The sequence below is a fragment of the Centroberyx gerrardi genome, chromosome 12 (genome assembly GCF_048128805.1).
Source record: "Centroberyx gerrardi isolate f3 chromosome 12, fCenGer3.hap1.cur.20231027, whole genome shotgun sequence".
NCBI lineage: Eukaryota > Metazoa > Chordata > Actinopteri > Beryciformes > Berycidae > Centroberyx > Centroberyx gerrardi.
The window spans coordinates 9,952,142-9,963,508 of record NC_136008.1 but is presented as its reverse complement, the minus strand read 5'-3'; the positions used below and the strand labels follow the sequence as shown (position 1 = coordinate 9,963,508).

At 40.7% G+C, this 11,367-nt stretch overlaps 1 protein-coding gene across 1 annotated transcript; it reads right to left on the bottom strand.

The window, feature by feature from the left end:
- Window positions 1-2,841: 2,841 nt before the first annotated feature.
- On the bottom strand, window positions 2,842-9,562 carry LOC139922627 (uncharacterized). The gene is made up of 9 exons (XM_078287124.1): window positions 9,335-9,562; window positions 7,590-7,653; window positions 6,049-6,912; window positions 5,848-5,900; window positions 5,615-5,713; window positions 4,924-5,083; window positions 4,704-4,771; window positions 4,293-4,388; window positions 2,842-4,043 (listed from the first exon to the last, which is right to left on the bottom strand). Exons 2-9 carry the CDS (start codon window positions 7,618-7,620, stop codon window positions 3,789-3,791), a joined length of 1,626 nt encoding a protein of 541 aa, XP_078143250.1. The 5' UTR covers window positions 7,621-7,653; window positions 9,335-9,562; the 3' UTR covers window positions 2,842-3,788.
- Between the last annotated feature and the right edge of the window lie 1,805 nt (window positions 9,563-11,367).

Sequence of the window (11,367 nt, the reverse complement as noted above, 5' to 3'; positions counted from 1 at the left end):
AAAAAAGCGGAAGCCCTTTACGAAAAAGCAGCACGGACAGGGCAGTGTCTCCATGTAGTCCGACATTATTCCGTCTCGGTCCAGATGTTTTCTCCAGCCCGACCCAGGCTGCCACGCACTGATTCAGCCTTTCTGTCCGGACCCGGAGTGACGTCACATCTGGGCTGTCATCAGCTCAACTTCAATTGGATTAGGCCACTGATCCCAAAAGGATTATGTCCTACAATAGACCCGTGTTCTGGCTTCCACCAGTGATAATTATATCAAAGCTTTCATTGAGAGTGTATGAGAAACGTGTATTAAGTGTGGCTAGACCGATATGTAGGTTTGTCTAAATCAGGTCGATATTGGCCTTTTATCAAAGGGAAAATTCACCCTAAAACACGTGACATAATTTTAATATATTTCCAGTGCAACTACAATGGAGTAGGCTATATAGGCTAACAGAACATTTTTCAGCTATCTAAAACATAAACATAAATGTCAGGTTTTGGTGTCAGTCCCTCAAAATTAAGAGCAAAAGCCAATTCTAGACTCACTATTTTGCACAAAAAATTCAACAATCATACAGGGAGAAATTATGTAGGCGGCAAGAGACATAGGTACCAGGTTCTCCACTGACAGTAGACTCAATAGACCAGAATGCAATGCAGCCATATTGCATGTTGCATTTTGAGTAAAGGGTAAGACCTATGGGTAAGACTGGCTTTAAGTCTTAAGTCTGGCTTTTTCTTGACTGGGACCTCTTGCTATCTTGCTCTTACTATTGCTATTGCTATCACTATCGTTATTGCTCTCTCCATCACCATAAAACCAACAGCTGGATTTAATAAATTCACCCATTCTCTGTAGGATGTTGAAAGGCATGTTGGGAAATGTAGGAAATCGCTACCTTGAGTAGAAGTAGGTGAGGCAGGTTGAGGGAAAGTGGGTGCACCAAAAAGTGAATTACAACACTTCATATATATATATATATATTTACATATATTTATTGATTTGATAATGAATAATAATGAATGTAATGAATGATAACGATAATGAATCTGTTTGAATTATAATGCTGTCACAGCATTTTGCACAAAGAAGGCACAAATTCATGGTGTGCATCCAGCTGTGAGGTCTTGTGTCTCTTGTGATTAAGGCAGAACTCAACCGCAGTCTCCCTGCTCCTCTTTCGGAGGTTGGGCTCAGTGAGCTGATAGGCCAAGGTGATGTGTCTCGCTCTCTTGGAGGCGTGGTAGCCGGGCCCAGGGCCGGGCTGAGAGACCAAACAACTGTCATCCTCATTTCTTCTCTTTCTGGAACATTCTCCAGTGGAAGAGATGAAAGCGGTAGCCACTGCATCAGCAACGGCAGCATCAGTCAGAGGTGCAAAGCTCTTAGTGGGAGCAGCTGTAAGCCTAACAAAGGCTGCATCTGTGAAACACAAGAGCAACAATAGATTACATTATTATAACCTTTATGGAAGAGGAATAGAGAAAGGAAAAACATCCACTACACAGAAAACAGTTATAAAAGCAACGTTTCTGATAGATGCAGAGCTCTTACCTGAGCACTGCTTGGTGTCAGCATCACTTTTAATCTCCTCCTCAGTGGTAAGGGGAGAGCAGCAGATGGTCAGTTTGGCCACAGCCTGGTGGAGCTGGCTGGATACATCCTGCATGGCCAGTGGAGCAGGCCTACCTGGCCGAGACACTTCCGGAGACAAGGTCTCAGCTGTGGATTCAGGACAAATGTGTGTGAGCTCTTACTGAAAAAGGAAAAAATTCAGCAACTCTTGGAGGCCGATGGATGCTCTTTAACAAAACTTGAATTGATGCAATAAAAACCAACGCGTTTTGGCAGCATGCCTTCATCAGGGTAGCTCTTACTGGAAATGTTATATAACTGGAAGATACTGTAATAAAGGGAAACCAATATATCTTACGTGAGGAATAACCAGAGTCAGTGTCGCTGAGATCATCCTCGTCAATGTCAGAGTAACTGTCAGCCTGACTGGTGGCAGACTGGCGGAGCTGCCTGAAGCTGAGGCCAGAGGGGCTGAGAGCCTGGAGGCTGGGAGGACGGATGGGACCAGACGCTCTGCGGGGGGCTCCTCAAGCTCCAAACTGAGCCCACATCTATAGATTAATGGGATAAAGTTGTAATATTGTGGAGGCTGTGTTAGGGTAGTGTGCTATCATTTTAGACCTGACTGCCATATATCAACAATTGACAGACAAGTACATAATAGTGCTAACCTGTGAGGTCAGGGTGGCCTTCAAACACTCCCTCTCTAGAAATGTAGGAGTAAGTTAGTGGTCAGATATCCCAGACTGGTGGTTTTGGAAATGGGCCAAGATTTGGCTTCCTGGTCTTGATCCAGAAGAAGGCCACCTCCAGTCTGTGGATTAGTGAGGCAGGTTTGGCGTTTTGATCATTCAAAAAATAAACTAATCTCTCTCGTCACAGCAAAAGAAATTCAAGTATGGCGAACAAAATGCTAACGTGCAGAATGAATAACTCACATGGATGTTGATGTAGAAGTTTCTGATTGGAAAGCAAGCTCATATTCGCGTGACAGTATCTCAATTTCCTTCTGTATCGGCAAATGCTGCAGTTTCAATCGTGTAGAAACAACGAACACGGTTCATTTGTCTGGTTCACTGGTACAATCTTCTGTGTATTCTGTTCCTACATTCTATGACAATTAATTAAGACAGCATCAATGCTTTTTCCAGAATATTAAGATTCAATTGTTGTGTGTGTGTGTGTGTGTGTGTGTGTGTGTGTCATTGGCGCGTTATCAATAAATGCTAATAGTCGTTTTATTTTTAATATATTTTTATTATATTTATCTCATTTTCAAGCGCAGTCATATTTTATACAATATACAAAGTGTAGAATAAATTGACACAGTTCTTGGGATATCAAATTTGCCCAAATCTATTAACTTAATATCTGTAACATTTGCCATGACACCAATATACCACAAAATAAACTCCATTAACCATATAGTGTAGACATCCACCTCACAATTCACAAAAAAAATAGACAGAGTGGACAAAGAGTAGCTTAAAGTAATGAGTTGCATTTGCACAGTGCATTATGATTACATTTTTTTAAAAAATGCTTCAGCAAACCTTCAAAACATTCTGAAACAGCCCAACTCATTTCTTTTTCATAAAGTGCATACAGATTCATAGCTGCATGATTCTCACAATGGCTTGAAGCTATGATAATGTAGAAAAAGGTTTGGTAATATAGGAAACTTATAACTAGGCATGTCAAGTTTTAGGCTTCCACACTCCCAAACTAAATCTGTAGATGTGTAACATGGGTGCATCTCTCATGGTCCAAGAAGATCAGAGGCTATAGGAGAGCAATAGTGTTTTCAGTATATTATTTTGTTAATAATAAAGACCTGCACATTACATGTGGATGGGCTGATAAGTTGCTTTTGGCATTGTCCTGATTTAAGTTCATATCTTTCAGAAATACTGTTCAAAGCCATTTGTCATCGGTCTTGAACATAAAATAAAAAATGTTTGGAGGGGTGTCATAAAAAAGTTAATCTGAATAACGTACAAACACAATCATTCAATGACACATTGGGAGTGAAGCTTAACATAATCACATAATGGCATACACATATACAGTCAAATGTTATGAGAACAGGAGGCCTTTACTCTGTGAGATAAATTATTGGAACTGAAGTAGTGTTAACCTTTGCAGTGCTAAGCTTTTATCTGGAGTGAATATGAATTACATGAAGGCTCTGGTTTCCTAAAGGCCCCCTGCTCAGTCACTCATATCAGTGAACTGATGCATAGCAGGCAAACTAACAAGGCAATCAGTTCTATGTGGAGATGAGGACCCCTGGTGGCGAAGGAGGGAACATGTAGTGTGCCATTCAGCCATAGGCAGGAGGTTTTGGTGGCGTTGCAGCATTCTTGATGACATGGAGTGGCTGTGGATGAGGTCTTGCAAGAGGCTTTGCCAGAACAGTTAGTGGTGCAACCCGCCGACCACTGATCCTTTGAATCTATGGTCTCCTTTATCAGCTGTAAAGACATAGGGGGCATGTGAGAAAAGGATGGTGGGGGACCTACAGGCTTTGCGAAAGTCTAAATATTAGACTGTGCTGTTTAAATGTTATTTAAATTAGTCTAAAATGTTTAAACTGTATAGTAAGTTATGAATATGATATTTAGTGTTGCAAATCAACATTATTTGCTGATATTATAGTTGTTTGTGTTAGGTTGGAAGTCATAGAAATGAGAGTATATTGTTCTGCATCAGGTAGTTCTCACCTGGCAGTGGAGCTGTGAGGCGGTACATGTTGTCATTGCGGTAAACCCTTTATAGCAATCTGCAGTGTTACATGTTCCTGCATGGCATTTGTTTCCCTGAAAAAAACAAACAAACATGATCTCACATCAGACCTGGGTCAAATAGTGTTTGCAAATACTGTTTTTTAAAATATACTTTAGATTTTTGTACTCTGTATAGGTGCCAGATGGGTTGGACAATAAAATAAAGTTGAAACAGTCACAGGAAAGTGTTTAAAAGTCAATTTTGTATATTTTTCTGTGATTGACAGCTTAATTCACACACACACACACACACACACACACACACACACACACACACACACACACACACACACACACACACACAAAATGCATACACTCAAACACACACACACATACTCTTGTCCTTACATTGTTTGCTGTTGTTTGGGGGCTGGAGGCGGTTGTTGTGGTGACTGGACGGGTGGTGGTCATAGCCACTGAGAGGATGTAAGGGAAATAATGAAAATAACAAGGGATTGTTAAATCAAGACTTTAATGCTTGCCTGCAAATATGCTGATATGAAATCATATGACATTGGTAATTTCAATCAATCAACAATTATAAGGGCCATGAAGTGGGTGTGGTTACTTGTGGTTGTTGTCATCATCATAGATGCAAAAGTAGCTTTGAGGCAGTCAGTAGAATTGCAGCAGTTCTTAGCGCAGTTGGTCTTAGAGGAGTTGTCACAGGGATCAGCACAGGAGGCGCTGCAGCTAACAGTGTAGGACATGTCCGCCTGTTTTATCAGCTGAGAGACAATGACACATTTAGAAGAAATTCAGAAAAGAGTGCATGCAGCATGAGTTTAAAATGGACCAAGTTTTCTGTCTTTCTGTGAAGGTCATGGACCAATAAGATGAGATAAGACGAAACCTTACTGATCCCTATGGGGAAATTAGGTTATTTGCAACAGCAAAAGTAATCAGATTCAGCAGGGAATAGGAAATATAGTATAAGCACACAACACAAAATATAAAAATAACAAATAGAATATAATATAAATAATTGTGGGGTTATATAAACATATGTTACCAACAATTTCAACACATTAAGTGGGAAGTATAGTAAAGAAATTCATGGATTTACTCACATTTATTACTTACAGATGTTACTAACAGTCTCAATTGCTTACTTAAATATGGATTACTAAATGTTTAACATTTGGTGTATATGTAGGTATATCTAGGCATGAGTAAATACATAGGTAGTAAATGTATGATGGTGTAATACATCAACTAGTTTTGTTAGATGATTCAGTTTGCATCATTTCATTTCCTACCTGACAGTAGTAGGCACCAGTGGCACATGAGGTGGCATTCTGACTGGTGTACATAGTGTAGCAGTCTGAGTAGTTACAGGTGAAGGAGGGGCAGGATATCTGTGTCGGAGAGAGAGAAGGGGCATAATGTAGATGAGAGGCTAAAGAGATAAGGAAGAAGGAGAGATAGAGAAAAGGACAGGGACAAACACAGTACAGTACATTTCAGGTTCTCTCTAATAAGCTGGACTTACCATGCTCATCATCGAGGTAGAGTTCGAGGTCCCATTCGTGCCAGATGTGGCACCTGTCAGGCGAAAAGGACAGATGTGATGTCAAAAGAAAAGGAAAGACTCAATCACAATAGCTTCACCCCATTTACACAGAATTAAACTAACGTCTGAAAAGTTTAACTGAATTGTCCCTCGTTATTTGGCGTGACACACACAACGAACCAGTTGAGCTCCATGAGGTCGGCGCTCCGGTTGTCGTCATCGCACCTGCACTGGTGGACATACTTGAGGTAGAGGGACCAGTGGCTGTAGCCATGGTGGAACCTGAGGCTGTCATGGTTGCCATGCTGGTGCTGGATTGGGTCATGGCTGCTGAGGAGGTGGTTCCTGAGTTAGTGGAGCTCATTGGGCCAGATGAGGTGGTTGTGGCTGAAGGTGCAGACATGGCAGTAGTTGTTGAGCCTCCTGAAGCTGTTGTGGACTGGGTGGTGGCGGCTGTTGAGCCACCTGAAGCTGTTGTGGACTGGGTGGTGGCGGCTGTTGAGCCACCTGGAGCTGTTGTGGACTGGGTGGTGGCGGCTGTTGAGCCACCTGGAGCTGTTGTGGACTGGGCGGTGGCGGCTGTTGAGCCTCCTGGAGCTGTTGTGGACTGGGCGGTGGCGGCTGTTGAGCCACCTGAAGCTGTTGTGGACTGGGCGGTGGCGGCTGTTGAGCCTCCTGAAGCTGTTGTGGACTGGGCAGTGGCGGCTGTTGAGCCTCCTGAAGCTGTTGTGGACTGGGCGGTGGCGGCTGTTGAGCCTCCTGAAGCTGTTGTGGACTGGGCGGTGGCGGCTGTTGAGCCTCCTGAAGCTGTTGTGGACTGGGCGGTGGCGGCTGTTGAGCCTCCTGAAGCTGTTGTGGACTGGGCGGTAGAGGGGGCAGTCGAGGCAGAGGTGACTGTGGTGGGTGAGGCAGTGGTAGATGAAGACATTGTACTTGCAGTGCTTGCCATTGTAGTGGTAGTTGTGGGTGCTGATGTGGTGGTGACCTGGCCTGACACCAATGCTGATGGCAGCAGTAGTCCTAACAGGAAGAGGAGCAGGATACCTGTGCAGACGGGTATTTTAGGAGAAATAAGAGAGAAACAGGTGTTTCATTGCATGGAAGACACAAAGACATACTGTGACATGGATTTATTGTCTGTTGGTGGTGAAGGTGTCCCTTTAAAAATGAAAATGTAAAATAAGAAAAGAATGCGTGTGAGAGATAGAGATGAGATAGAGAGAGAGAGAGAGATAGAGAGTGTGTGTGTGTGTGTGTGTGGCCATAAGTGTGCAGTGTTGGTGCACAGTAACCATGCAACCATATATGTGTCATCTTTTTATTCATGAGAGAGGTACAGTATGACATCTTTGCTGTTCATCTGGGACAGTAACCACTTACTGAGTTGCAATGGTTCCACCGGCTTTTGGTTCGTGAAAAATGCTTGTTTAAATGTTGCAAATTTTTCATCTTCCAAAAATACATTGTTCACATGGTACAAATACACTGTTTATACTACTGTATGTGTGGAGTAATGGTACTGTAAGATGCTTTGGATAAAAACATCCAACAGGTGTGTTTGTTTGTGGCGGCAGGATGGCCTAGTGGTTAGACAGGTTGCCTCATATCTAGAAAATAACCACTGTAATGTAAACGTATCTCCTTTGACATGGATTGTTTCTGACTGTGTCGTACAGGGGACAACTGACTGTGACGGTCAATAAGCAAACACACACTCATACCTGTGTCTTTTAGTAAAGTGGTAGAGGCCATTCTCTTGTAGGCAGGAATGGAGCTTTGTCCAGTCTGTAATGACATCATATCTGTTAAAAATCCATTGCCTTTATTCAATACAATATAAAAGTTAAATCATCATCAATTAACGTTAATTGACAATAGCTGCTAGATGATCTGCCATTAATGTCCATGTGGGTGCATAAACAAAATGACAAATCTCAGATCGCAGAATGAATTGGTCAATAATATGCACTCATTTGTGTGTTGACATAAGACCTCTGTGGTGGACGGCAGGCGCAATCTAGTCTGTTTACCTGGTAATAGGTCTCTGAGTTACAACAGTGCCCATTCATAATAACCCATCTGGGCAGTCCCTTTGATCTGTGAGAGCTGTGTCATCTGTGGTCTCCTCCTCTTACAATTCTCTAATTGTTCTGATGAAACTGATCTGATAATGGTTTGGATGAGTCACCATGCAAGAAATTAGGAGGAGGTAAGATTTGGAGCTGCATTTTTAACTTAAATATCTCAACTGAGTGGAACCCAGGACATAAATTAGTCTTGGTCATAGCAGAATGTTTGAAGTTGAAGTTGAAATTTGGGCTACGGTCACCACTCATGAGGACATTCCCAATGTTCACGCAGATTGATTCTCTGTAGTAACATTGGCAATTATATCATAAAGTGTCTCTGATTGCAGTGGTTTGTCAGTGAACACAATTAAAATGTGTTTGTTCCTCAATCGGTCCCCTCGGGGAATGCCGGTTTTTTTCCCCTCTCCCTTGGATCCCAACACAGCCCCCTATGGGCTCTACACCCTGGAAACTGAGGGACAACAGTGGCCATTTTAGCATCCAGATCAAAATGCCCGTTTTAAATGGAAAGAAGAGTGTTTAGCTTTGTCAAAAGGATAACACGTCTCATTTAGGGTGCATCCAGAAGTGCATTCAGGTGCTAAATCCTCATGCTGTAACTCACACCATGTTTTTGTCCTTCTTTTGTAAGCTCAAAATATACTGTGGCATTATGGTCTCCTGCTGAATCAAGTGCAAGAGTTGAATAATATGATTAAAATGCTTACAAAGGAATGTGATTTAGAATATTCATACATTTCAATATTCATACAGACAAAGATGTAATGAATGAATGCAATTGAATATTTTTATCAATGGAGTCTAAATCATAGTTGGGGATTCTGTATTTGGAGGGAAATATACGCTACCAGAAGACAACAGTCATCTCCATCAGCCAAACCAGAATAATATGACGCAATGAATTGCTTTTGTTTGATTGAAAAAAGTAACACTGCCATCAGTCTTTTTAAATGCGTTTTCATTCTGTCCTCATAGTAAAAATGTAAATTTTCATAATTTTTAAATACATTTTAATCAGATTCAATGAGATATACATTTGAATCAGATTATTTAGTTAGCATTTGTATGTTAATTATGTATTGATACACTACCATTCATAACAGAACAGTCAAAACTTGCGTTATTCTGTGATAACTTTGCTTATACGCAGGAGAAATGACATAATGGCATCACAACCTTCTCCTGCTGAATCATCTGGTGGCTACAACGGTCTCTACTGTTGTTTAGCTGCATCACCCTGCGATTCCTGTGTGCAAATTTCAAACCTCTATCTATAGTTTTCACTGCATATTTACTTCTATCTATCTATCTATCTATCTATCTATCTATCTATCTATCATTTATCATCAATAATATTTCTATTAAAGTCCACTCACCTGTGGTGCGCTCCCAGGACACTTTGCAGGGTTTCTGTCAGCTGTGGATGAAGTGAATGATCTCTCTCTCTCTCTCTCTCTCTCTCTCTCTCTCTCTCTCTCTCTCTCTCTCTCTCTCTGTCTCTCTCTCTCTCTCTCTCTATCTATCTCTCTCTCTCTCTCCGTCTTTTTCTTTCTCTATTGCTCTCTGCCACCTCCCCCCTTCTCTTCCTGCTGACAGCTCTCTCTGCAGTGGCAACCTAATAAGTGGAAACTCTCACCTGCACAACTACCTTAGTGTGAGAGGAGGAGACTAAAGGCCTGCTGTTGCTGGGTGGGTCTTCAAGGGATGCAAAATAATTGGTGTGCTAAACTCTAACACAAGCAAGCAATTGTTTCATTACTAGATTTTCATCATGAATGCTGATGAATTTTGAGGAAGACTGTGTGTGAATTCGATCTTTTAATCCAATAACCTAATAAGAGAGTGCTGGCTGTTAGTATCTATATGGGTCTACAAGGAAGGGAACAGAGATCATCATACTGTATGTTCACCATTAAACTGCTCAATTAAGCACACAAATTGTTATGTGCAATTTGTAACAAATTATCAAAAAGATCAAATATTGTGGCCAATTGCCCTGCATGTCTACTGTATATTTTGGAAACAAGAAGCAAGATATTACATTACAATACATTTTAGTGTTGGGTTACTTTGGGGAAGTTTGACCAAAACTGTACACCCAGCAATTACAGATTCACGAAAATAACTCATAGGATAAATCCTTTGCTGGCGTATAAGAGTAAGGGTGAGATTTCCCTGCCTTGTGAGGTGATTGTATAGGGAACCTCTTGGTTTCTGTTCAACACAATGTGAAATCAAACACCCGCTCTCTGCCAGCCATAAAGCCCCCACCGACTACAATTACCTCTTTGTGGCCTAAAGAACGTAGAATTCTTGGACGCGACACAAAAGGCGCCTGCAGAACTCAGGTGACAGAAGTCCTTCCTTTTTCATGGCCGCTGCGTGTTTTTACGGGAAGAAACTCAAGAAAGTGTGTCTGATGTCTATGATTTATTTGAAACATTGTTCAGTTTTATTCACGCTGCGCTTGAAAACCACAGGCCTTTTGAGGTTTGTTGCTGTACTCAAAGTAAGGAAGCAAAATCAATATTGGGACACATTTTCTTTTAAGTCTGTTTGAAAATTGTAATTTCATCTATACATTATACTAATGGAGTTTTCAAGTTAAAGTTAAAGGCAGTATCTAAGCTGTTTGATACACATTCGGATAGCCTTATAGAGGTGAATACTTTAAATACTTTTCCAAAAAGTATTAAAAAAAATAAAAAAAATAAAAATAAATAAATAAATATATATATATATATATATATATATATATAAGGAGTCCATATCAACTGGACATGGTTTTCTCTACTGCTACGACAAAGTTTTTTTTTCTATGTTTGAATCTTATTTTTAACTTGTTTAACTTTTATATCATTTATTGTTATTTTCTCTCTTCGATTTTGTTTGTTTGTAAAGTGTACTGAGACACCCTGGTGTGATATTACACTTTAAATAAACTTTGACTTGACTTGACATCAGATCTGCTATCAAATGCTGCTTCAGATGTCATAGACCTATTGTTACCTTTTACATGTCTACCTAATATTGGCTAAGTGTATAGTATTAAGTGAACAGCGTTGCACTGCATACATTACTGCCATAAAAATATAAAAGACTACTATGAAAACTATGTGTATAATGTCTAATTTTCTTAATCAAGATTGAACAATGCAAAATGTCCTAGTCAAAGACAAATTTGACTATGACTGATGTTAACTAGCGAACTGCAGTCAAATAAGGTAGCTTCCACATAAGAGATATAAATATCTGCTCTAATATCTGATTCTCCATACCTGCGGTTATAATATGACTGTTTGTTTGTTTGCATTTGTGTGTGTACAGTGTATGTGTGCGTACGTGTCTGTGTATGCAGACGCACTTGCATTAAAAGAGTTCTCTATGTCCATTAGGAGACAACACGAGA